The sequence below is a fragment of the Falco peregrinus genome, chromosome 5 (assembly GCF_023634155.1).
Source record: "Falco peregrinus isolate bFalPer1 chromosome 5, bFalPer1.pri, whole genome shotgun sequence".
NCBI lineage: Eukaryota > Metazoa > Chordata > Aves > Falconiformes > Falconidae > Falco > Falco peregrinus.
Window position 1 is genome coordinate 105393857 of NC_073725.1, and position 27854 is coordinate 105421710.

General features: G+C 35.4%; 1 protein-coding gene and 1 long non-coding RNA gene across 5 annotated transcripts in view; both read left to right on the plus strand.

Annotated features, from left to right (window-relative positions):
- ERC2 (ELKS/RAB6-interacting/CAST family member 2) overlaps positions 1-27854 on the plus strand; it is a 521406-nt gene that overhangs the window by 92806 nt on the left and 400746 nt on the right. For all 4 annotated transcript variants that reach the window (XM_027794617.2, XM_027794625.2, XM_055806739.1 and 1 more), the window contains one exon: positions 24695-24769. In XM_027794617.2, coding sequence (XP_027650418.1) covers positions 24695-24769 — 75 coding nt within the window. The remainder of the gene's footprint in view (positions 1-24694; positions 24770-27854) is intronic.
- On the plus strand, positions 8566-9478 carry LOC114013724 (uncharacterized). Its single transcript, XR_003556872.2, has 3 exons — positions 8566-8785; positions 9017-9107; positions 9292-9478. It is a non-coding gene; the product is annotated as an uncharacterized LOC114013724 (long non-coding RNA).

The following is a 27854-nucleotide window of genomic DNA, read 5'->3' on the forward strand; positions in this document are numbered from 1 at the left end:
CAATTATTGTGGCCAAAGCAGCAGTTCAGCTGGCATCTCCTGCATTGACGTTCCTTTCGATTTCCACAGCTGTTTCAGCTGGCTATAGAGGCCAGTTCAGTAATCTCTTAAACCAGATTTCTTCTCTGCAGGAAAGATCCATTTCACAGCTGTTTTCTCCTCTCAGGTTTAGGAGCATGCTTTTTGGATGTTTAGTATAGAAAAGTCAAATTTAGACAATTGTAAGAGCATGAAGGAATTCACAAAGAAAGTTTGTTGTATCAGATTGGGAAATGCTTTGTACATGATTTGAGTAATTGTATTTGCTATTATGTCAGCTAAATTTATTTGAGTGTACTCTCCAGCTAAAAATTATTTATTGTAAACTTGGCAGTCATCACTGTTTCTAGCCCTTCAATAGACTGCTGCATCTTAAAGTGCAGTGACTCACAGGTAGATTTATGAAAGAGCTGCAAGAATTCTTTTTTTCCACAGGAACACCATCTCCTCCTTTTGCTGTTCTGAGTTTAATATTCCAGCTCTAATATATAGAAGTCCTTTGTCTCCTATCCCTTTTCCATTTTACTTAGAAAGGGGAATTTAGCAATAACAGTATCAGCCAGTATCAGGGTGAAACAATAGAAATTTTTTTGTGAGACTTTTTTTTTGTCCCGCTTTGGTACTCTACTGTATCATGAGGTGCTCTTGATGAACCATACTCAAAACTTTTTCCCAAGATAGTTTCAGAATCCACATTTAATCAGGTTATATGCTAGCCTGTATTCCTTCTGAGACACATTCAAATAATGAAGAAATTATATTGCACTTCTGAGATATCAGAAGAGCCTTGTTATTTGAAGATTGAAAGCCCTCCTTCCCTAAACTGTGAGTTGCGTTGAGAGACTAAAAAATTTGACTGTCTGAATAAGGCTTTGCTATGAATTACCTGGCTCTGAACACATTCAGAACTTTTCTTTCCAGAAGCCATACGTGCTGCTTGGGATTCATTTACAGGGAAACACTCACAAGGACAAGCAACTGAAGAAAGGAAAGTTCACCAGCTTGTCTGTCCTCTGGATATCTTTGAGATGCTTTGACCCTTTATGTATCCTACTTCCCGCCCCCCACGCTTATCGCTTCCACTCTCATTTATCGTCAGAACATAGAAAGAACGGCAATAGGTCATGCCTTGTTCTTGCATCTTTTATACTGCGAGTGGAGCTAGAATGCATATATGCAGGAAAATGTAGCAGCTGTGAGAACTCTGTTGCAGGTGTATAAAGCACTTGAGTAACCTTTTGCGTCTGTCTGGCTACATAACTCAGACTTCAGTTATTTCTCAGCAATCCAAAAAGCAATTGCTAGGGAATGATGGCTACATGACTATTCAAATACAAACAGCACCAACAAAATCAATGTAATGTACAGAACAGGGGTTTGAATCTATCATTTCCAAGTGAATTTTATGGCTATAGGGCTATTAAATAATTTCTTTTTCTTCTCTTTCTTGGCTCTAGACTTGAAAAGTTCTACCTCAAGTGTCAGAAATGTACCCAGTTATTTTTGAGGTTGATAATTCCCATCCTCAGCAAAGAAAATTTGTTTCTATATCAGTGTTTAGCTTGTGAAAATATAAAGCTTATCTTTCCTACTGTTGTTTCTATACATTCATGTTCTGTCACCATGGTTTTAAATAAACACCATCAAATTAAATGCAAAATCTGCTGCATACTGAATTTGTGTATTTGTTGTGTATGATACTTTGTGTAATGTTTGCTATCCTAGGCATTTCAAAATTGCTAAGCTTTCTGTTACCCTTAAGCTGAAACTCAACAATAGCTAATAGGATAAAGACTGTGATGGGTGTGAGGATATGTGAGAAACATTTTCACTAATAATTTTTAATATTGACAGAGATAAGTTATTTCACAAGTCTCTGTTAAATAAACCTTTTCTAACTTAAGAAGATTGCTTTTTGTGCAACCCTTGATGTTTTGGGGTCATTTCATAGACTTCATTCATAGAGGAAGAATCAAAAACAGAAAGAAAGAAACAGTCAAAGAGGTAAAGCTTCAGAAATGTCATTCTGAAGCACAGTGGGAAGTCTGGTAATACACTTGTTGCAGCCATTGTATGCATTAGCTGCAGATTTTTAACTCACCTGTTATATGGAACATAGACATAGAGGTCTGGATATTTTCATTTTATGTTAATTTACATTTAGTTGCAGAACCACCAGTAAGAAATTTTGCATATGTACTTCTTTAAACTTTTGGTCTTTGTCAGAAGTATATTTGTGTGGATCTTAACGTAAAGCGGTTTAAGGCAGCATTAGGATTCCCTCACACTTGTCCTCTGCAGTAGAATATGGGTAGATTTTATCTGTGAAGTGCTATTATATTAGTATGTGTAACTACCTCAATCTTATGACAGCAATTTGATCTTCAAGTTGGTATATTATTTCTGGGGTGATGTGGAATTAGGTATTTTTAGAATAGCAGGAAAAAATTATTATTACAACTCCTGTTCAATAGTGTACAGAACGAACATACTTTTACTTAAACAGTTAAAAATTGAAAAACAAGAAAAATCAGGTTTAGTTTACATGGAACATCCAATATTGAAGTAAATATGATTATGGCTAAAATATTGATATTCTTTTTGTTCAGGGTTTTTTTCTGATACTAAACTGTTTTCTGGATGGGGATATATTCTTCATACTTAGTGTTAAGTATGCAGTCCCTCACAGTAGCTTTGCAACTGAATAGAAGTTGTTGCTAATATTTTTAAAAATTCTATGTAAATAATATACCATATGTAGCACTTTATATAATGTGATATTTGTGGTATTAATGGATCTGTAAAAACATTTTGGAGGTGTTTTGTATTAGTTCTTTTGCACATTAGGAATACTATGTGAAACACTATATTAAAAAGATGGAATTTGAAGACAGCCAAATGTTCTTTTGAAGACATTTTAGACAATTTCATTTTTTCTGCAATGTAAATTTTAACTCAGAAATAATATTACAGATAGGCTGTCTATGTTTTGCATGCCCTCAGAACTCTAGATGTCAATTGTTCCTTCCACCCTTCAAGACTTAAATCACTACACCCCCAGATTCTTGGCATAAAATAAAAATAAATTCAAAAGCTGACACTGTGAAGGATAGACGATACATACATATATATATAGGATGTTTAAACTGTGCATATTCTTTTATAGAAAGCCTTGCAGCTGTGGAGATAGATTTAAGAAAGTGGTTTTTTTCAGTGCTTTCTTGAGTGAGTAATCTATCATACCTTGCTAGGAAAAGGATGTATCTTTAAAGTTTTCATTACGTTCTCAGCTGTATTAAATCAGCGGTATTAAAAGTATGGATTTATTCACTCTGGTACCTGAACAAAGTAATCTGTAATGGGATGTTTCATTGTGATGACAGCATTGAAAATTATTATTAACAGTGTGAAATGTCAGGTATGAGATATTTTATATGTCTCTTTGCTACCAAGTTCCTGAAGAACATAAGATTTTAGATATTGCACTTGGAGGCACAGTCTCACCTAACCTGGAAAACAACATTAAAAAGGAGGAAATAGACCTGCAAAGAACAAAGCTCTTTGGGATTTTCAGGGACTGGCTTGGAATCTCTTGATAATAAACTGAGCTAATGATTGACCTTGGGGAAGGAGTGAAAATAATGAGGTGTCATTAATTTTTCATAATTGCCAACACTATAGGTGACAACTGGAAGAAATGTATTATTTTGTCTTGAAAACACCCTTCAAAAGCTGTTTTAGATGCCATTATACTGTAACAGGCAAGCAAAAAATTAGTGTGCTTATATATGAAGCTCTAAATCTTGTCTAATTTAATGCACTGAGAAGTCAAGTCTAATTGTTGTGGGAGCTTTTTTGGGTTGTTTTTTTTTTTTTAAATGAATATGACTTTAATGGAAGAAAGTCTGTACAGCATGTTTTAAATGTTGTAATAAAATAGCACTGAAGTAAAAGATGGTTTTAAACTTTTTTTGTAACATTGGCTGTAACAGTGGAGGCTATGATTTTGCTTTAGTGGACCAGCTGTTCATGTACTATTGCTTAATAACAGGAAAAAGGACAGTAATAGAGGAAAGGCCAAAATATCTGAAAGTAACTGAAAAAAATCTTGTACTGCAGCTTGGAGAGTGGCTTGTGAAAAATGCAGGCTCTTTGCTGACTCTGACTGCATTGGGATTAGCATATTACAGAAGCATAAGAGTAGCAGCTTTGGACAGCTAAATAGTTGGTACTGAGGATATTTTGGGGAAATTATGCTGGGTATTTTTGATTTTCTTCTCTGCTCTTTTCTTCCACGAGAGCAAAGCTGCTTTTGCTCAGATGTTCACAGTGGGCTAGATGTTGATGGAAAACGCAATTTGATAAGAACTTGGAAGTGAAGGTGCTCTCTATATGTGAAACTTGTACTAAAAACTGTCAAAGAATTTTCAGTTAGATTTGTAATTTAATCAGAGAAATTTTCAGAAAGTTATAGAATATCTCAGGTTGCAAGGGACCCATAAGGATCATTGAGTCCAACTCCTTACTCCTCACAGGACTATGTAACACTGTGTCATGTTACTAGGAAGGTCATCCAGATGCTTCTGGACTGGAGCTGTCAGGCTTGTGGTGCTGTGACCACTTCCCTGGGGAGCCTGTTCCAGTGACCGACCACACTCTCGGTGAAGAACCTTTTCCTAAGGTCCAATCTGAACTTCTGACGCAGCTTCATACCATTTCATGAATGTTCTATTAGGTTCTTCAAGCTTCTGTTTCATTCTAGAAGACTTTAAATGGAGAAGTATCTTTCTTTTTCATTTGTTTGTTTCTCCATTTTCCCTCTCTATTCTCTTTCCACTCAAAGCAGGCAGATTTAAAAAAAATATTTTAAAGGATTTCCCCCCATATTACTAAGGTAATATTATAAGAGAGCGGACAGGTACTCAGAAATTGTGAAGCATAAAAACATTTTTTTTCTGTAGAACCTCTAATGTCTTTGTCTTTACAGAATATATGCTGTGTTTCCACAAGACAAAACGCTTAATGTAAAAAAAAATAGACAGCACTCAGTTGTTCCATACTGTAGTCAGGTAGTCAAACAGTGGGTTTTTTTGGCAGAACTGTGTCATTTGCTCTAGAAACTGGAAGAATGTGTATTGGATGTAGTGGTGTAAGAAAAGAAGTAGTGTTGTTATAGATTAAAGGGGTTATATATGACTTCATACGATGTTTCTTGTTGGCTCTGCCACTGCGTTTCTCCTTATTGCTGGTCCAGTTGTTCCAGGCAGAGATTTTGCAAATGTCTGCTTATTTGTTTCTGATTTTCTGGGTTGTCATCCTTCTGACCCTAAGAGTTCTGTAAATGCTAAGGGTTTAGAATTGCAGAAGTCGTCATTGGAAGTCACAAATAATCTGTTGGCGGGGGGGGGGAAATCAGTCATCCAGTGACTGGGGTATCTCACGCTTTATATGGAGTGAACAGCTTGATTTACGTCTCATTTAGAGAACACTGTTAAGTCAGGTCTGTGAAATCAAAACACTATTAGTTAGGAATCTGGGAAGATTATTCTTCTGAAATAACCACATAAACAGTGGAGAATAAATATGTAACTTTTCAGAATAAAATTCAAAATTAACAGCAATTTACACTGATTAAATTACAAACATCACGAACTTTTAAGACCCTGTTCATTAACATAGGAGCTGGATTTTATTTTGGCTTTTTTTTTTTTTTTTTTGAAGAGACATACAAAGATAAAACTATAAGTTATGGTCTTTAATAAGTTTAAGACACTTACTGTGCTAGAGATAATGTGATGGTTTTACAGAACTATTTCTGTAGTCCATTAGGCTGTAGTATTGCTCTTCCATAATTCCTATTACCACAATGCATTGTTTAGTTCATGTACACCATGTTTAGTTAATAAACAAACATCCAGAGCATGTGGAAAGCTCGTTTTCCAGAGGTTTTGGAAAAATCTAATTAGATGAGATAATGTAGTGTTATGGTAATGCAAAAGCTAAAGTATAAAATACATTCTCTTGTAATCTGAGCATTGCCCAGACTGCTTTCTGTTATATGTTTTCTGTTGGAAATTACTTGCATTAAAAATGAAGCAGTACTTTCTGATGAAGGAAAAGCCTTTAAATGATGCTGTTCCTACTGTGATTTTACTTAGTCTTAAAAAAATATATATTAAGTTTCATAACTTGAAATATTCAAGACTCTTTTGTTTTCTTGTAATATTTCCAGTGCAGTGGTCTGAAGTAGAAGAGAGGTGTACTTGTCCAGATTTTGCTTGGCTGCTTTCAGTGGTCTCTGCTGGTATTTCAAGATATTTGGAACTTAATAGGATATGATCTTGAATTTCTTTATGGTTATCTTGCAAGACACTGGGTAAAATTTGAGAAATTACTTAGAAAATAAAGACAGCAGAAGTTGTGTTCAGGGCCTGGACCTTTGAAGCCCAGTGAGCTTTATATGTATTTATATGAAAGTAGAGCATTTATGCTTAGATAGTATGCAAATGTCCTACCATCTGCAAAAACAGAAGGGAGAGTCGTCTTTGTGGTAGCTCAGTATACCACTAGGTTTTTAGTCCTCGGAGCTCTGGTAAAATGGTAAATGCTTGTAACATAGCAGCTCATGATTTCCCAGAATTACTGGAGTGAAAACTCACTAGCTTTCCAACAGCTTCACAGAAGATCTGCTTTTATGGCAATGTCATATTTCCCAGAGGAATATTTGAAGGTTGTATCAGGAATAATCTAATAGTTGTGTGGGGTTTTTTTGTGTGTGTGTGTGTGCTAGTGTTTTCCTAATGATACAATAAATTCAGATCTGAAGACAACGAGAAAGAGTAATATTTATGTAGGAAGGCATTTTTTTTTTAGTTTATGTTTAAAATTAGAGTGACTGCCCTTTGTCCAAGTCTGAGTCACTGTCCACTCATAATTTTGATGCCTCTCTGGAAGGCCTGTACATGCAAGCTTCCAATAAGTGAAAAGCATTTGCATTTTCTTCTAAAATGCAGAAGAGAATTATTGGAAGTGATGATGATAAACAGTCTTGGAGCAAGGGCTGAAACTGAGTTACCTTGCTAGCTGTAGAGACTTTTACGTCTTCTGTGTACTCCAGTGAATTTGGACTTATTTCTGCTCAAACAAGAGCTTTTAACAATAGAGGTGCAATATGCTATTCATCATTCTAGGGTGCTTTCAGAAGGGAAACATGATTTTCAGACTTAGCAGAGGCAGTCAGTATATGTGTCTTTTAGTTGCTCAAGAATGAAAAGAGTGGGCAGAATATCCTTTGAACATCCTTTATTAAACAGAGTTCCAAGAGGAAGACAAAGAACATCCTTTTGGTTCAGATAGGTCTTAATTTTGAACAAGACACTTTGTATCTTAGTGCTGACTGTATTAGGGGCACCTCTGAACACATGCAGAAAGGAAGTGACAGACATCTGCAGTATCTTCCACTGTTGGAGGAAGTTGTCATGTAAATGTTTAAGTTCTAAGTACCTATTACAACTAAGTACAAATTACCACTAAGCCTCAGAAAGTCTTACTTTATAAATGTTCAATCTTCCAGACATGAGAATATTCATATTATTTGGTTCAGCTTTTAATTTCTCTGGTTCTGAAGGGTCACAGGACTTTGAATAATAAGAGAAGCCCATAAGGTTATTTGTGTAAGTCATGTTATCGGGAAAATAATTTGCCTACTCTTTCCATTTATTGCTGCCGTGTATGAGTTGTTCTTCCTCTGTTGTTTAGTCTTACACTGGGACAGTGTCTCTTCTCGCTCAACCTTGAAAGTTTTGGTCTACTGTCACCTGATCTATATTTAATGACCTTATAGAGCTAATCTAATATTAGAAGTACAGAGCCTGCTTTTTCTTCAGCTAGTATCTGTAGATAAAGTAAACTTTTAAAATTTAGATAGGTAAAGGTAAATAATAACTAACAACCAAATATGGATATAAACATTTATATTTAGATGTTGGTAATTGAGCATAACCATGCTGATGCTTGCTTAAACAATGTGCCTTGAACATTTTGTGTGCAACTATTGGAAACATATAAGGAAGTATCAGGAAAACGTACATCAAGAGTAAGGCTGGAAAGTGTTGAGTAATTAAGGTAAAAATAATTCAGATTAAGGTTTTTTTTTTCTTTTTTAAAAAGGTACTTAAACTCCCAAGAAATTGAGGCAATGCATAAGCAAAACGCCAATGTGTTAAACCTTATCTTTAATTCTAACTTTTAAAGTATTGTTTATTGTGGATAAATAATTACAAACAAATAGTTATCTATCAGATAAGCTGTGGTAATTGAGAGAATTTCCAAAAACTGCTTTTGAAAGTGATTCTGCTGGAAAAGAATTTTTGTAGCATTGATACTGCTCAAAAAATAATAGCGAAAGATGTTGACAGTGAAAGCTCCTTCCTATAGACAGGAAAGGAAACCAATATGTTAAGTGAAATTTTGAACCCTGTTTAGTTCTCTTTTCTCAGCAAAACCCCCCTCGTTAACATGATCATTTCTCATTTTGTGAAAATCATTTATAAATCACAAAGAACACCATAAATCAGTATATTCTGTATATATAGGGATTGTTCTGTATGCATACACCTGCAGATGGGGAAAACATCAGGGTGTAGCAGAAGAACTAAAGGGGGGCCTTCAGGGTGGCCCACTTCTTCCAGTGAACACAGGGTACTGGTCATGACTGCACCACAGAAGTCCTACAAGCCTTACCGTGGTAAGTTTTCTATAGTGAATGAATTATTTGTCAGTTACAGTCGTATTTATGTTTGTGATCACAGAACTAACAATTTGTGCATGTACCTTGGAATATTTTTTTCTAGTTTTTCAATTAAATTTGATTTATAATTATTTTAATTTCTCTGTTTATCTTTTGTGTTAAGGGGCTGGATAATGATATGAGTTACAAATCAATTTAGGGTTCTCTTTTCCTTTTCCTGTCTTGCAGATACTTATCATCTGGTAGGAAATGCATTACATAAGAGAAGGGTCAGAAAAAGAATTTGATGATCCCAGCTTGAAAGACTAAATTGAGGCAGGTAATGATGCAGTTCCTTGGCTCGCAATTCTTCCCATTTGTTATGAGGACTATATAGTAGCTGGGTCATAGAATGCTGCATGGTATATATTAATGAAGTAAAGTACAGAATCACAGTCCTTTTACCTAGCTGCTTTGTAAAAAAAAAAATAATTAAAACATCATTGTACCATTCTTTCTCTTAGATCACCCTTGTGATGAGATCATCCAGTGTACCACCGTTTTCCTCCTAGAAAACGTGGGCGATAAGAGGATCAGAAGAAGCCCACAAAAAAAGGATTACATTGCACTCATTTTTTTCTTTACAAATACTTTCTCACATTGTAAACTGTTCTGAAGAAAATGCTATCATCCAAACTTGCGATAACATAAAGAGCTTCCAATAAAAATATGTAAAACGTAGTTATTTTTAAGTATGCTTTTATTACAAATGCAAAGAAACTTTGGTGTTAAGATTTTGTAAGTAAAATGATACACTTCCAAAACCATGCTTAAAGAAATATGGTGTGGAGGGACAATGAACGAGACAAGTGCATGTATGAGATCTAACTTAAGATATTTTATTGTTGGTATGTGTGCTCCTAAATGAAAATATTATATCCATTTTCTTTTTATTGCCTCTAAATATAATGAAAATAATCTAAGATACCTCATGGTATCTTTTCCCATTCTGTTATGCTTAACAGACTTGCATATGATTTCATCTGCAATGACTTTGCTGCAGAATGATGTCATTGATTGGTATTACACTTGACTGACCCTGATGTAAATAAGGAAAGAGTCAAACCATTGGTTTGTGGAGACCTACTGACTGCTGAAGTTCAGCTTTGAAATTCAGTCTTCTGAATAATGGTACACAGCAATATCCAAATAGAAAATGAATAATGTATGTAAAGGGAGCTTTTAGCATGCTGAGATACTGACTATGGACCTGTTACTGAAGAGATTTCTGCTAGGCAGGAGTTGATGCCAAGAATTTTTGACATTTGTGGGATAAGGCCATCAATTGGCAGGATATGTGAAGAAGTGATTTTGGAAATGGAGGTTATGTGGCAAGACATAGGGGCCTAGAAAATCTGCTAGACTTTACTGGGAGAGTCCATAGAGAGCTGTAAATAACTAGATAGTCTTTAACTTAGAAGCAATGGAGTAAGTAAACTATGAAATAAATTGTTTCTGTAATATGTCAACGGAGTTATGTAGTTGGCAAGTTTCCAGCAGGTAACTTTTTATACTGTCTGGGTTTTGGTTCTTACTCTACACAGTTTCTCTGTTCTTTGTACAGTTAGCCTGCATTGTAGAGTTTTTAACCCTTAAACTATTTATAACTCTGTTTTAAATTTTCCTGTATTAAAATGTCTTTATGTGCAAGCTTTGTTACATGATGTCAGCAGAGCTTGGGTAGTTAATTGTCTATCACTTTATTTAAATTAGGGAAAATCTATCCGTTCATAGAGCTGCTAGGTAAGTTACTAGTGGTGTGTTTTTTTTTTTTTTTTTTGTTATTTAGTGATAGCACTGTATATTCTGTATTCACTGAGAGCTTCTATAATGTATAATAAGTAGCTATTTAAAAATATGGAATATATATGAATGGCAGTTATACCTAGACTGAAGATTTGGCATGTTCAATCAGTAGTATGCACTTAAACCAGCGACCAAAATATAAAATTCAGACTCCCTAGTGATTCACAGAAGGCCTAGACCAAATTCCCCAGAGGGAGATTTGTAAAGGCATAGCAAGGGCTGACCTTGTCTAAGCCTATAAAAACTTGAGTAATAGATATGAAATGAATGCGAAATGCAACATCTCAGGCAATATTAAGATAATGAAGAGTTGTAAGAAATGAAACTGAGAGCAACCTGATTTACTCAGTTTTGTGTTTGCTCTGTAGTGTGAAGGTAGTATGAAAAATAAATAAATAATCAGTATGAGCTATGGCATCCTTAGAGGAGTATCAGCACTAACAGAGAAGTATCAGAAGAAAAACAGATGGATTTGAAGGATGGATTAAGCATGAATATATTCAGCCAAGGGGTGATACAAGACTGCAGCCTCAGAGTGTATAAATTTTCCGATAACATGAAAATTAGTTAATACTGTTAATGTTTATGTTCTCATAACTGGGCTTAAGACTAAACGACAAAATAAAATTGTTTAATCCCTTAAAATATAGTGGTCTATATAGTAGAGACTTGGCAACAAGTAATGCAAAGCAAATGGCTGAAATTTTACTCCATTGTGTTGTAGTTTTCACTTATTTAGCACCTTTTGCTCAGCTATTTCAAAGAGCTATTTCAAATATATTATTAACATGTCAGTGAGAGGTATTATATTTTGAAACCAATTTGTAAATAAAAGTAGAAAAGGGATGGTTCTTCGTTATCATAGATATTATAGTCTGTGTGCTGACATACAGACTAAAGTTTGCTCTGTTTTCTATTCTGAGTTTTAGTTCATAGAATATTATAAAAGGAATTAATGTAGTATAGTCTTATCTACACTTTATTACACTAATTTTATCAACAATATAGCTCTGAAGTGTTAATTGCATTTATTATGTAATAATGAAATAGAGATCAGGATTTTTTCAGGTTTGCTTTTCTTGTTATGGCTAGGGATTCTCAGCAAGAGGTTGTTTTCCTAAGATAATCACTCATTTTAAGTCAAACTATACAAATGCAAATCCCCTTAGTAATACTGTAAATTCTTTTGCCAACCTGTGCTCTTGCGAATTTGCTTGTCAAACTGAAGGTAGTTTCACAGTTGTATAGAAACAGTCTTTGACATGTAGTTACAATGTAGAAATAAGATCAACAATTTTTAGGCCATTAGTAGCATGTATAGTATGTCTTTTCTCACTTGCATTGCAGGTATTTTATGTGTTTGGCTCACTTGTGGGAGTAAAAAGTGCTCTGAAGGGGAATTTTTAACTAGTAATTGTACTTCATAGGATAAGTTTAGTTTAAGACAAACGTGATGGAGAAACAGCTTATTGACTGAAACAACTTTAATATGATTCTTTTGGTATGTTGAGGTTTCTGTTTCTATTCTACAAATCTCTGTTCTTTCCTACCACTTTGTGATAAGGGGAAGCCATCTAAGGCATCCTTTTCAGTGTCATAGAGACCTTTAGAAGAGGTTCCTGCTGTTCTCTGTAGTCATGGGTGAGAGCAAGAATGGAACAAAATGTTGCGGAGTGATTAGTGTAATGCAGCTTAGCCTGCCATGGTGCTAGAATTCCCAGACTCCGCTGGGAAGCAGTGCATTGTATCCCCAATGCTGCTCAGAGGCTATTAGGCTGAAAAGAAGCACTGTGTGTCCTTTCCTGATTCAGAAGGAGGCAGCACTGTGAATTCTAAAAACTGTGGGTCCTGATTAGGTGTCCCTAATAGGCTATCTGTAAGTTGTCATTCACTGTCTGATAAAGAAACAGTTTTTGATTGGGACTTATGGGGCTGTGCAAGCATTAGACTGGGCAGATGATGTAGGTTCACGTGAAATACTGAATGTATTTACTGCCTACCTTCACACCTTAAAATGAGAAGTATATTTAATGCATGATCAAAATGCTGTTGGCATGGCTTAGTGAAAGAATGTACTGCTTATGTATGGGAGATGTCTGTATTTTTACTCGTGGAATGGATGTATGTTTAGTCACATGATTAGAGATGGGCTGCAAGTTTTTCAGGAAAATGGTAGCAGTGTGCAGGCTGGCATAACTGTCCAGGGGGTAGAAAAGAAGAAGCTGTGTGGGCTGAATAAATTGTTCTGGTTGCATAAATATAATGGGAAGTTTACCACTTCTGATGATTAAAAATGGTCATTTTGTGGAATAAGAACTGGTATGCTGATACTGATGTCTATACTTGAGATTGTATGAGATTTATTCCAGTGTATAAAGGTCTATTCAGTAATACTGCTGATCAATGCATGTAAATCTTGCAGGGTGGAAGGTATGTACTCTTGGTGTGTAGTAAACTGTGTGGAAAATAATTTCAGATTACTAAATCATGTTGTGGCTGGATCTAGTCAATGTTACATGGTGACTTGATATTCAGAAAGCATTTTTGTTTTGATTTATAGATAGATCTCACTAAACTGGACTAGAAATCCAAAATCAGCAAGTCTAAATTGAGACTTTTAATGGCTCTGACCCATCTGCTTTTTATATTTTCTTCAGTTCATCTGTGGGACAGAGATCTCATGAATATGCATATTGAGTGAACGGACGAGCAGAAACAAATCTATAAGGAACAGATCATTTAATATGATATAGGTAGTAATCTTTTAGCTTTCTGAAAGTTTGTTGTATTTGACAAGCCATCTTCCTGTCATCATGTTTTTTCAACTGTTTTTATAAATTGTAGAGTTTAATTTTATATATTTTTTTCAGTCAGGTTATGAAGCATTTAGTAGAAACAGTTGCTGGAACACACCTTGGAAGGAAATTAAACCTGACCTTTGGATGACCTGACAGAAAATGACTTGTTTGCAGCTACATGTTTATAGCTTACTGTTTGTGATATGAAAATATTTTCGTGCATGCCAACCTTCTCTGTACAGGGCCACAAAATGGCAGAAGTTGGTGTAGGGGGCTGAATTGTATTGCTGCAGAAACTATCGTCAGGACTTTGCTACCGTGTGCGTGTGTAAACTTTTTTTCACTAGTTTGCATTTATATTATAAGAAGGTTCAACAACTGAGTTTATCATACTCTTCTGATTTCCACAGACACCATTCTGAAAAAGTTCTGCAACAAAGTGTTGTCACTGTGTTCTCTAACAATCTTTTGACTTAAAATTCTTTGTACTTAGATGGTGGTGCTGTTCTTGCAGTCATTTTGACATCTTTATGATGTGATCTTTCACAGCAGAATCATTTAGGCTTTACTCTAAGGCTGTGCTGTACTTGATGAGAAGTCTGCTTTCAGACCAATCAATTTATTTCTGTTCTGAATCTGTTGAAGCTAATTGCACATTAGTAAACTGCATTGTTGCAGTTCTTTACTTTGTAGCCAAATACTTTGCGTATTAGGAAGTCAGATATTTAGGCATAAAACATTGCAGTAGCAAGAGTAATAAAACATATTAGTTTTTGAAAATTGTGCTCCCATTCTTTGAGGTGGTTGTAGGAAGAGGTATAGTTTTAATGGACACAAGGGTTTAATTAAAACACATAACTCCATTTAAAGTTTCAGTTTATGTACTGCAGAAGATATCCAGGACTTCTTAGGAAGTGCCTGAACCAGAACCCAAAAGGGTTGATGGCATCTTGCCTATACGGACCATATTTGCTTTAGACTGGGTAAGTTAAGCTCTAATTGTAATATACAAGCAATAGTAGGTGGCTCAAACTGGGCTGGGGGATTCAGTGTCTTTTGTGTGTTCCTGAACTACAGTACGTGAAGGCAGATAAAGATTGTTAAAAATGAAAATGTTTCTAAGGTATAAAGCGCAAAAAGTTAATGGATGCATTTAGATGCATCGGTGTTGGGACCCCACTGTGAATTGTGAATTATGTAAACCTAACTGAAGTCAGTCTATTCACTCTAGCTTGTTCAAATAACGGGCAGAGCAGGCAGTTGCCTTTGATGGTAATCTGCCTGCCCTTCACTGAGAAACTATGGTGCATCTACTCTAAACCAGAAAACCTTCCAGTCTCCCCAGCTGTGTAGGGAAGGGTTAAGAAGGTTGAGTGGCTCCCTTCCTGTGACAATGATTTCTACCTCAGCCTCTCCTTGAAACTCTAAAAAGAGTTTTTCCTCACTTGTTCAGCTCCATTTTGCTCCTCAAAAGCATGAGAGGAACAGCAAGGTGAATGGGACTCCTCAAGAGAAAGGAGAACAATGGTAAGTAAGAGGAAGCTGCAGCTTCTAGGATGTGAATTGAGGTCCCTGCAATACCTCTGGGCTGGATGTGAGCATTACATTGTCCTGTGCTCCACATAAAAGAAAAAATGGTGTCTGAGGAAGGGTGGCCTGGGTAAGAGCAGAAGAGAGCATTAAACCTCTGCCCTTGGCTGTTACTGTCTTTCAATTCCTTTCTTATCCTAAAGATCTCCTGGAACAAGTGTCACTCTGAGAAGCCTTGAGTTGACTCTGCCATTATTTTGAAACAAAGATGACATAAAATGTTTTAAATAGTAGTAATTCTAATTTTTTGAACTTGAAAATACAGATATAGAAATCAGGTAATATATAGCACGTAATTTTTTTCTCGGTATATTAAAGCAATTTATTTATTGAAACTGTACTTGTTGTCTTCAGCCGTTCTGCAAATCTGGCTCCAAAAGTTACCAAAACAGAACAAAACCCGTATTTATACTGAGGTAAGCTTAGTGCCTAAAAGTGTGAAAAATGGAAAGCATTAGATAACTCTGGTTTGCCATTGCTAGCACTTCTCTTTGTAACATGGTGGGATTTTTTTTTTTTTTTTAAATACATGTTGTAATGTATTTGATACAGAATTTGGTCTCCTACGTCATCATGAAGTTTTTCTCCATTTGTCTGTTTTCCAGTCTTACGCTCTTTATATCTCATTGACTCCCAAAGTTTGGAAAATTCTCTTTTAGGGTCCGATTTTAATTTCAATAGATAGTACCAGTAATTTCAGTGGAGATTCTTTTGATTTACATCTTAGAGAAAACTAAATATTTATTTATTTATCCATATTAAAACCATGCATTAAAACAGCATTTAAGTACTGATGCACAGCGAAGTATTTTGTAATCTGTGACTCAGCCCCCAGGCTGTAGATATTGATGTTGAGCATATAGTTACAGAAAAGATACACTCCCTAAATTGTGTAAGGAAATGGTGTCTTGCTGCTTATATTGCCCTGAGTTAGAATAGGAATAAACTACAATTTTTTGCTTTAAAAAATCTGTGAGGGGAAGCAGCATTGTTTTGAAGAGGCAATATTGTATTTGTAACTGTCATAATTTTAACGCAGATAAGGATCTAGCATCTTTTATGCAGTGAGAAAACATTCCCCCCCCCCCCCCCCCCCCCCCCCCCCCGATCATATTTTCTTAAGGGATAGGTTTTTTTTTTCCTGATAAAAAGGGAAGACTGAAAGAGGAAACTTGAACAGATGGATTCAAGTTACCAAGCAACACTTTGTTTCCCAGGCAATGGAAAAAGAACTGGAGCAGGTGCTAAGTGCATTTTCTTCTTCTTCTTTTTTTTTTTTTTTGTTATCATGAGTTGATGAATTAACTTCAATTTAACAGACTCTTGACGGACTTCATAGAATGATAAAATATTCAGCTGGACGATAACTACTTGTGGAGGTTGTTTACTGTGTGATTTGAATGGTTCTTTTCTGTAGTTCGGTAGCGCACAGTGTAGTTGGCAAGCAACACATCACAACTAGTTTTTGTAGATGACACTGGTGGTGGTTTCACTCCGATATTCTCATATACAATCAACTCTGTTTTGCAATATTCTGATTTAAATGTATTCCTGTAATGATGCATTCAGGCTCTTCTCTAGAATCTAAGTTTCAGAGTGAAATGAGTGTTGTGCATTGTCAAATGTTTAGACATTACTCCCTACCTCTTCCCTGCTGAGAAAGACTGTCTTGGTGGGTGTATCTCAGCTGACAGGTATATCTGCATTGAATTGGTGGATTTGGTTAAGTTTCTGTCAGATCCAAAAATATGATTATTTTTTTTTTTTTTTAAAAAAAGGTCAATGCAAATTCATTTCTCCTTCCTTTTACCTTTTTTTTTTTTTTTTGGGTGTGTTTGTGTTGGGGTATGTGGTGTGTGATGTGAATTTTTTTGGCAAGCATTAAAATTTGGTTTTAGGTTAAAATGCATGAATCTTTCTTTAAATTTAAGAGTTGCATTCTAATTGTTTGTTTGAAAAAAGATCAAAGGCAATGGAATATTGAAGCTATTTGGAATATTTTTTCCCAAACATTTCATTTAACACTTTGAAAAATGTTGATTGCTTTAGACTTCTAAAGGTCTTTAAAGATTGTTTAACAAAATAGAAATATATTAGTTTCAATGGTTCTTACAAGCTTTTGTTTAAGAAACCAAAATAAAACACCCACAGCCTCCCCAAAACCCCAGCACCCAAATCATGAATTATAAAAATATGAAAATATGAGCCCAAATGAAAAATTGTCCATCTTTCATTGAGAATTAGCTTAGCGCTGTCCCTTGCTGTCAGATATTTGCATGACCTAAGAGCTATATAGAATTTCTGTTAATCAATGATCCTTTTTACTAGTGCCATCCATAAAAATATGTACACTTAGTAATTTTGGAAATAATATTGCACACTCAAATTGTATGTAGTAAAAAAACTAATCAAAGTATTATTAGTATTTATATGGTATATTATTGAAAAACCCCAACTTCTATGGATATAGAATATAGTGCTTAGGCAATCCTTTTGTGCGTTAATTTAGCAATCCAACATTTTTATCTGCACATATATTAACTACTTAGGAATGTAGGGATGAAATCTGTCTGACTATCTAGGGGAGATAATTTTGTTAATTGAGAGCTTTGACATGCTGTTACTTGATAATGTTTTAACTGTAATCTTGTATTTAGTTATAAAATAATGATATCTAATTTTTAATCTACCAATATTTCTTAGTCCTTCTGTATAGGGCTGCTCTCAATCCATTCATCCATCACCCAACCTATACTGGTAATGGAGGTTGCCCCAGGCCACTTGGCCAGGACCTTGCACTTGGCCTTGTTGAATTTCAGGAGATTCACACTGGCCCAATCCTCCAGCCTGTCCAAGGCCCTCTGGATGGCATCGCTTCCCTCAAGCATTATCAGTTGCGCGTCTTGGCTTGGTGTTATCTGCAAACTTGCTTGGTGTTACCTGCAAACTTGCCCACTATGTGTCACTGATCAAGATATTAAATAGTATTGGTCCCAATACAGACTCCTGAGGGACACCACAAATATCACCACAAAACTTTGTTTGCATTTTTTAAAAAATTGCTATACCGAAGAGCCAAGGAACTTACACATTTGAAGTCTTATTACCTCTGATGTTTGTTGGCTTTGCTGATTAAGGCCTGATGTTTAAATACTAAATAGCCTAAACCAGCAGTAATTTTAAATGCATGTAAGTAAAACCCACCCATATTTAGAAAAGCACTTCCTGGAGAATTAGGGAACTGAAAATCAAAACCATAAATTATTTTAGCTAGTGATTTCACTGAGCCAATGTGAAGAGAAAAGAGACAGTAAGGAATACACTAAAAGGTAGGTTAGAAAGATAACAAGGCAGTGTATCCATTAATAATAAGTATGGATTTGAGTAAGATAAACTGATGTAACTATGCTTTTCAAAATTAAAAAAGTCCTGTGCTAATTAATTTAAAGTATTACTGCAACATGGGGGTGTGCATCACACAGGGAATGCCAACCCTTTCTTTGGTTGGCTCAGGTTGTTTGCAGTGATATTCTGATCAAGGGCTGATGTTTTATCAGTGCTAAATTTATAAAAATGATTTCTACAAAAAAAAAAAGTGAACAGTATGTTTAAAGTTCAGTGTATTAGGATGAGGAAAAGAGAGAAAACTATTTATTGTCAAGTTTCTTTCACTGAAGGTTTTTGCGAAGCAAAAACTTTTCCTTAACTTCAGAGAAGTAATTTTGGGAAGAGGAAAAAAAATTAACGATACTGGGGGAAAAAAAAAAAAAAGATCCTCTAGGCATTTTGTCCCTTTTGCAAAGAAAAGAAATAAATTTTTAAGGATTCTGGTGAAACTAGAGTTTCAGTAGCTCCTTTCAGGAAACATTCTATGTGCTTTCAATTAGAAACTAAATTGTCCCACATGCATTTCAAGCTCTATACACAAATCGCCTTTTCACTTGAAAACTTTTTATATGTGGTCTTTTGCCAGAAGACACTCTTCTAGCATGACAACATACATGGTTGCTTAAGGTGTTTTTGACATACAAGTCAAAGAAAAGCTGAGTTTTCTTAATGCTCAGATTATTTTTCCTTGTAGTCTGTCTTTAGGCATGTTAGTAAAACATATCATAAGCCCTTAATTTATACTTGAATTCAGGAATAAATGGAGGTACAATCATTGTAAAGAAATATTTTGGCTAGTGACTCAATATGTTCGTTTTCATCTGATGTAAAACCTTCTTCTTCCTCCCTCCTATTCTTCTTCACACCCCCAGGTTTTCTAATGTAGGCCAAAAGCGGTGTCAGAATTGTTGTTCAAGAGCAATACCGAAGTTAATGAGATTATTGCTAGACTTGTCTGCAGTGATGGACTATTTGATCTTTTATAGTTTGTTGGTGTATAATTTTGCAATTTTTTCTATATTAATGAAAACTCATATTTGGCAGTTTATTTAAAAATGTGAAATGGAGAGAGAATTAGACATGCATCTGAATACTTTGCTTGACTGTGAGGACTTAATAAATTTAAGTACACCTACTTTACAAAGAAACTCTTTTTCTAGTACAGAACTCTTATAGCTATCAACTCTTTATAGTCTCCCATAATTTTTCATTTCATATGCTTCTATCCACGTTTTCATTTTGTCAAACTATAAAATTTGTTGGGATTTGACAGAATTTCGTTAACATGTTCCCACAGAGTTCAAATACCAGTGGTAGTAGTTTTTTAATAGACGACCAATGGCAATTTGATTTTTTGAATTCTTCCTAATAACAAGGCTTTTTTCCCCTACATACTGGAGCCAGACATGGAAATTTTCAGTGTTGTCAGTTTATGGTTTCCAGAAAGATAAAAGAGTTTGATCAGGACTTCTTAAATATACTTTGATCTAAACTATTATGAGACCATTTTATCTGGAGGTAGAGCAAAGGGTTAGAAAACGGGAGAGAAGATAAGCTTATATGTTAAGAATAAATTAATTTCTATATGTTAAATTTTTGTAGTATTCTGGTTAAATAGATTTTGATCACTCTTTCTTAATGGTATTTTTGCCTGAAGAAACACTACTGTTTAGACATTTTAGGTAAGTGGCTGTGCTTTTACTTGAATTAAATAATTGATTGAAATATTAATATACTGTTGATTTGAATTTTAAAGTTCAGACAAGTTGTCCATGTAGAAGCAATAGCAAGGCTTTCTTTTCCAGGAGAATGGAAGCAGTCTGCTTTGAGGTGTTTAAGATAACTAGCAGCTCCTATACTATTGCCTGCTGTGATTTACAGATTTGTACATTTTACCTAGGAATACATAAAGCTGGATTTACTGACATGATTGTTTCTTATGCCTGTTTTTATGTTGCCTTAGACATAGTTGCTGCCATTTTTAATTACCTATCTTTCTTATTCCACTGGCTATTTGATTCAGATGTCTTTGTTCCTATTATGTCTTTATTTTTTTCAAATCTTGAATTTGGTGTTAATTTTAAAAATATCTTCTGGTTTATGATTGCATTTTCCTTCTGTTCTTTAATCAGTAGAAGCTTACCGGTTGAAATGCAGGCACTCACCGACATGATTCCATCTCTAAACTGCCTATTTTTCTGAAAAAAATCCTTTTCTTTCTAACACTTTGTGCTATGCTGTTTTAGGCAGTTCTATGTAAACAGAAGGTAAAACCCTTGAACTGCATTAACAGCATTGGTGTAACCTGTTATTTAAGAGTTTCAGCTCAGTGTGGTCTAATCAGAACAACATATAGTCACTGATGTCTTGGGAACCTTAATAAAGTACATCAGAAGCAGAATAAAAGAAGGATTGGTTTGCAGCACCCTGGCTTTCCTGCAGCCAAGTGATGAAGTGTCTTATAATAAAGCTGGGATAAAAAGGCAGTTTTGTTTGTGTTTTAATTAGTATGAGGTTTGTGCCATGCTATGGAATGTGGATTTTGATTATCAGTCAATAATGATAAGATCTTGCAACATCTTTTTCTTGATTTCTGAACAAAAGAAAAGGACTCGTCTTCCACCATTTTAGGAAGTATATGATATGAACTGTCTCCTCTTGGGATTTTTGATGTTTAAATTAGTGGTGAAATTGTGTGCTGAAATTACTTCTGAGGCCAGCACAAGATGCTAATCTAATATCCTAGAAACATGTGGAAGGAGAAAGCTATGACCAGCTTTGGTTTAAGATTAATTTTGGTCTAAAAGCAAAGAATAGTAGAGTAAATTTAATGTGAAGAAAAAGACCTCATTACCTAGCAATTTTGTGTGGGTGTGTTAATCACCTTGACAACTAAGAATCATCGTGAAATCCCTGGTGTGGGCATCTGATTGTGCAGTGTTATAATTGATTTGTATGTACAAAGTGGTTACTCAGAAGTACTACCAACTGCAGTGATACAGATGTCATATAGGGGTTATAATGAAAGTGCAATTTCATAAATGAATATATCAGTTCCATTCTATACAATTCAGGTTATAAGAAACTATTGCTGATGTTTGTGGGTTTTTTTTGAAGTTTATTATTAGGCTCCCTGGGGTTTTTATTAAAAGAAATTAAGAAGACAAAGCAGCATCGTTCCAAAAATGATGTAATGGATAAAAATCTGGTTTCCTTAGGCAATAAGGACTTCATGAAATGTTCAGAATATCTCTTGGTTAGCTGTTCAGGCAAATCTGAAACCCTCCAGATGACCTCAGATAGCAAAACAATCAGTATAAGGTGTCATGCTCATAAAGTGGTAGTATCCTTGAATCGATACCCCAAAAGTATATCCCTGAGTCAGGTACCCCAAAAGAAAAAATGCATATATAGAACAACATAAATTCAAGAACTGAGCCTTGTGGGAGTCTCCAAACATTTGAATCTGGTTGGAAGAAAACCCACACAAAATAATAAAGTGGGAGTCATTTTCTGATCTTCTCCAGAATCCTAAAGTCTGCTTCATTTTACCATCAGGGATAGAGAAGAAAAGCTTTTAAGTCAGCCAGCATCAGATTGATTCATAAAGCAAACAGGAAAAGTATTATGAGGCAAAGCTTCATGCTATGATAGACATCTAGGAATACTCATCTTTGGCAGTCTATTCATCTTTGGCTAAGGGGGTGGAAACTCTGGTTTGTCTCCCTGGGTAATGTGTGGAATCCTGTTTATATTCCAACTCAGTTTATGTGGCCTTGGGGAGCAAAGTCTGGTCTTAGAATTAGCTGTAATTTTTGCTGATCAGATAGCGGTATGACTGGCCAACTATTTTTCCATGACTTTTGTAGGAGAATTGTATGACAAACCTATGACATACTCTTATTTTGTAAAACATTTTTGTAGTGAAGATACTTGTTTCATCTGAGACAAACAGATGGTGGTGATTGAGAGATTCCCTATATAGGTGGTTTGCAAGAATTTCTTTTTATAATGTGGAGAGTTAGTTGTATATTAAAAAAAATAAAAAGGAAAAAGGACCATTCAGATACACTTTTTCATAAATGCCCAGTGCAAAATTAGACGTTCTCTGTTGTCATTTGTTAGAGGTAGTTTAAATATACATACATATATCTGTAATATATTTAATGTAATAAGTTAAGTAGGTCAGCATGCTTTTTTTAGGTATGTGTTTAAAGATTTGCACCTAAGCTGACTCTTGCAGGCTGTGATTTATGAAGATATCAATAGGTTATTTCAGGTCAGAATGTAATTTAACCGTTTGTCGAACAGTTATGTTTTTGTGCATCTCTTCTATAGAAACAGCAGAGTGGGCAAGACAGAAGAGACAAGATAGACCATATCTAACTTTTTGTTCTTTATGTTCCTAGGGTTCTTAAGAGCTTCAGTCATTGACTAAGGTGTCATTGTTAGGTGCAATACAAACGGGGAATGAAAAATTGCCCATGCCCCTAAATGTTTGCGGGCTAAGATCATAAACAAATGGAGGAATCTGAAAAATAGGATCAAAATGGTATGATCAAAATGGTCTTAAGTTACCAGGCATTTGACTGTAATGTAGTTACATAACTGTAATCATACAGCTCATAAGTATTGATCTATTCCTGTATACATAAAACCCTGTTACCTATGGACAGCTGCTTTTATTTTAGCCAAAAATGCATACCAAATCTGACAATTTTGGGATGGGTGTCTTGATACTGTGTCCTGTCATATGCTACATTTCAAGTAACCTATGTTCACTTAAATGGAGCTCACAGAACTATCTTGTCTTTCAGTTACTTTAATATACTAGGCCATGCAATTTTTTTAACATATTTTATAAAGATGTTTATTATCAGTAAATTTTAAGTTAACAACATGCCCCAATTCACTCCTACTACTTAGTCCTTAAAGAGTGGTTGTTTCTCAAAGTCATTGATAAGCAATATGCTTGTTGCTAAACAGAACAAGAAACTGATTGCTAGCTCGTGATACAAAAAATTATGACTTTTAAGCTTGTGGGTTATAAGGCAGGTGAGACCCAGAAATGTGCTAGGATAGTGGAGCAGGATAATAAAAGCACACAATCTGTAGCTGATTATATTTCTGATTGTTAGTCTGTCAATTGGTTGTCAAGTTGTACATTGTTTGCTTCACTCCAGAAAAAGGGATTTGAGAGGTGAGAATAAAGATAATTAGGACTGACAGTGTGATATTTTTTTGATGATACCCACTGCCTGAATTTATGAGGATGAGCTGGGAGAGGCATAATTTGGAAGACACAGTAGCTCAGGTTCTGGCGTCAGCTAATGCCTTTGTGGTGAATGAACCTAACTTAGCCTACTAGGCATAAATGTATTTTTCATGGTTATAAAATTAGTTCAATTGGGTTCAAGTTTAGAGGAGAAAGACTCTAAAAGACTAGAAACAGGACTATATCTGTCCTGTTACAGTTTGTTTTTCTAATAAACTGCTCAGATTGTTTGTGTGTGGGGTATATGCATCACCAAATTCTTGTATGATGATGTTTCATTACAGTTTTACATTGTTCTATGTAGATATGTGAGTTTTTTACTGAGATAGCTCATACTAAGATAAAACTCCTGTGTTTTATGAGACAGTGCTGCTGTCTTCATACTTTTTTTTTTTAATATATAGAGACCAGTAGACATTAATTCTGTTAACTGTGTGTTTTAACTAATGCAATCTATTTTTCTTTTACCTGTGGATTAAGATGCTTAAAAACTAGTATGAAAATTTGAAAACTGAAATGTAATTGCTACTGTAGAGGATGCTGCATCAACCCACTATATAATTATTATCCTTAAAATGTCAAAGTTAAATACAATGTCATTAAATTCCTTATTTCAGCTATTAGAGGAGAAACTAAGAAGAAACTACTGCAGAAGATTTTAAATGACTTAACAGTGTTTGAATTAGTAACGTAACTGAATTAAGTTTTGATGTTTAGGCAGAAAGAGCAGCATTGTATTTGGACTAAGAAATTACTTCCTGGCTTTGTCGCCACTGACATTAATTATTGATAATGGTTTCAGAAATAGCGCATGTGCCATCAGAGTTGACTGTAATATAAGATAGGGACTGCAGTGATGTTAGAGGGATTATAAAGAGGAAGCACCTGTAGCATTTGGAGTTGCATGCTTCTAATCATCAGACTTTTATTTTGCTGCAATAAATTCATATGAGTGACTACAAAAATGGAAAGATGAGTCGTCAGGCTTATTTCTATCGTGTCCCTCCACAGGAATTGCACAGAAGAACCCAACTTCAGCCTGAGCCAGCAAAGACGAAGGCTCTTCAAACAGTTATTGAAATGAAGGTATGGTCTTTGCATGTTTTCTTGTACATTATTTTTGTAGCATGAATTCTTGTATTCGGTATGGCTGGGATTGAGTTAATTTTCCTTATAGCAGCCTGTATGGTGGTATGTTTTGGATTTGGGACCAAAACTGTGTTGATAACACATTGATTTTAGCTGTTGCTGAACAGTGCTTGCACACAGTCAAAGCTTTCTCGATTTCTCACTCTGCTCCCCCCTGGCAGCAAGTAGGTTGGGGTGGACAAGAGGCTGGAAGGAAACACAGTCAGGACAGCTGACCTGAATTGAACAAAGGGATATTCCGTACCATAGAATGACATGCTCAGCAATAAAAACTTAGAGGAGGACATTCAGAGTTATGGCATTTGTCTTCCCAAGTACCTGTTGTGCGTGATGAAACCCTGCTTTCCTGGAAGTAGCTAAACATCTGCTTGCTGATGGGAAGTACTTAATGAATTCCATAATTTGCTTTGCTTGCATGCATAGCTTTGCTTTACCTATTAAACTCGCTTTATCTCAATGTACGCATCTTCTCACATTTGCCCTTCTGATTCTCTTCCCCCATCCCACTGAGGGGCAGTGGATGAGCGGCTGTGTGAGACAGCTGCCTATCAGGGTTAACCCACAACACTTTGATTTATAACCTTTACTATTAAATCATTAATTGTTTCCTTTTACTGCTTAATTTATTTTGCTGTGGAGCTAGGAATAATTAGTATTTCTTTCTCCCACTCTTTTCTTAATAAGACTTGATTAAAAAAATAAACTAAGTGCAGCATGGCTGAATAATGAGACATGTATACTGCTTGTTAAAAAGACTTCAGGGTAAGGAATGAGGAGGGGAGTTTCAGGTGAGCTAATTTGGATGGAATAAACTGACAAACAGAAGCAAACACAAACTGTCCAAGGCCAATAGAAAATGTTTTTCTTCTTGATCTTTAATAATAATACTTCTGTTGGTGGTATTTGGCCATCATTTTGCATTTAACCTAAGGAACAATATTCATTGCATCAGCAGAGTGATATGAAAAAATGTTATGAAGCTCTTACCTTAGTCCTGAATATAGTTTCCTCTTTCAATATATAATACTACTAAAGTGTTGTGGCTCCCCCCCCCCCCCCCCCCCCCCCCCCCGCCAATAACAAAAGATAAAAATGATAATTTAAAAAAATGAAAATGGATATTTTTTGCATAATTCTATGAGTCTGGAACATACATCTTCAAGAAAAAGACCAAGAGACTTGAGATAATTTATGAGTTGGCAATGCTGCCTGAAATAAATTAATGATAGTCTTTCATTTCAGTCTTAAAGGAAGAGCAAATTAAAGGCCTTATTTTGCCAGTGACTTCTGTTGTAAGCAAATGAGTTCAGCATGTCTGAACATTGTGGTAAATACACATTTACAATGACAGCAGGACTTCATAAATATAGTATCTGCCTTTTAATAGATAATAATTAGTTTGGATTATATGAGTAATAAAGAAGGTACATAAATTTCAGTATTCTGTCTTCTGATGTGTATTTGTCTTGGACGTTCCCTGTTTATTCTAGTTCAGAAGTCTATGTGTGAAATCTAAAATATGTGTTTTTGCAGCAACTTGTTACCCTAAGTATATAGAGTGTGTGTGTGTATATATATATATATATATATATATAAAGTAGAATTCTGGCTGAAAAACTCTATTGATATTCAAGATTATAAATTTAAAGTTTTAGGATACAGAGATAGTGTGTTAGAATAATTTATGGTCTTCCATGTGGGCTGTTAACAATGTAAATGTGACATTACAGAATCATTTGCAATTCTTCCTGTACCAAAACTCCTTGAAAAGAACTGGGGGGTGATATGATACATGAATGACACATGTCACAGCTGTAGCTGCAGCCACTCTGACAGCATCTGTCCCTGAAGACAATAACATCTTTTCTGCTTGTCTCCCAGGAGAGCTGGGTGTGATGTGATGTTCCACTTCTTAAAAATCTAATGTTTGTAGCGAGGGCTTTTGTTTGTCACGGGTGAGACTGTAATCATGTTGCTGGAGCATTCTGATGCGGAGCTGCCTTTTGGCTCTGAGGCACAGGGTTCTTTCTTTTCCTATGAACACATGCTCCTTTGGGGTAGACCTGTCTAAAATAGGCCTAATATTGAAAAGAAAAAGGGACAAATGTAAGATGTTGAAATCCACATGATTAAACAGCAGTTTTTGTTACAAGTTCCAGCTTTGGAATGTTTTCAAGTAAATTTAAATTGTCTTAATCCAGACAGCATTTGTTTTGAAAAAAAATGTGGAACATTTGTTTTGAATGATCAAGCATTGAAGCAATTATTTCCCTACAGTGTTGAGGGTAGAAGGAGGGAGAGGATTATTCTGTAATATGGCAGTCTGAGGCCATACACTCCCCCATGCAGAGGCTCCAAGCAGTATATATTTCTCTTCACCGCACCCAACCCCTTCCACCCCCTCGCCGCATGAGCTTTTGTTTGAGTTCTCTCCATGGCTCCACCAGCCTCTACCAGGAGGCAGCTTTCCTTCCTTCATAAATCCTTCTATTCTTCTCTGTGGCTTTCTTCTGTCCCTCGCCACTGCTAATGCTTTCTGTCCCTTTACCCAGTCAGTCGTCCCTTTCATCCAATGAGGTATACCCGTTTCTTCTACTTGTAATCTCATATATATTTTTTTTGTCCTAAACAGCTTTCCTTCTGCACTACCTTTCCTGTCCTGATCTTCATTTCTCTCTGAAAACTTTGAAAATAGTTGCCTTTTCTTATAGCAATTGTATTTTCTGCATAACTGTTGTCTCCTTGATCAGTGTTTATCTTTTGTATACTTAAAAAAAAAAGGGGGGGTGGGGGTGGGTTGGAAACAAAATATAGCAAATTCACATCCTATGTCTTGACTCCTGTTTCTATTGCGTTATTTATTCCTTTTCAGATATCTATTATTTTTCCAGGTGAATCGCACAGGCCTTTCCTAACTTTCTGGTTTTTCTTCTTAGATGCATTTGCATCCAGGTGTCTTATATATTTGCTTATTCTTTCCCCTTACATTCTTTACTCTGTGTCGTTGTCTGAAAGAGACTTT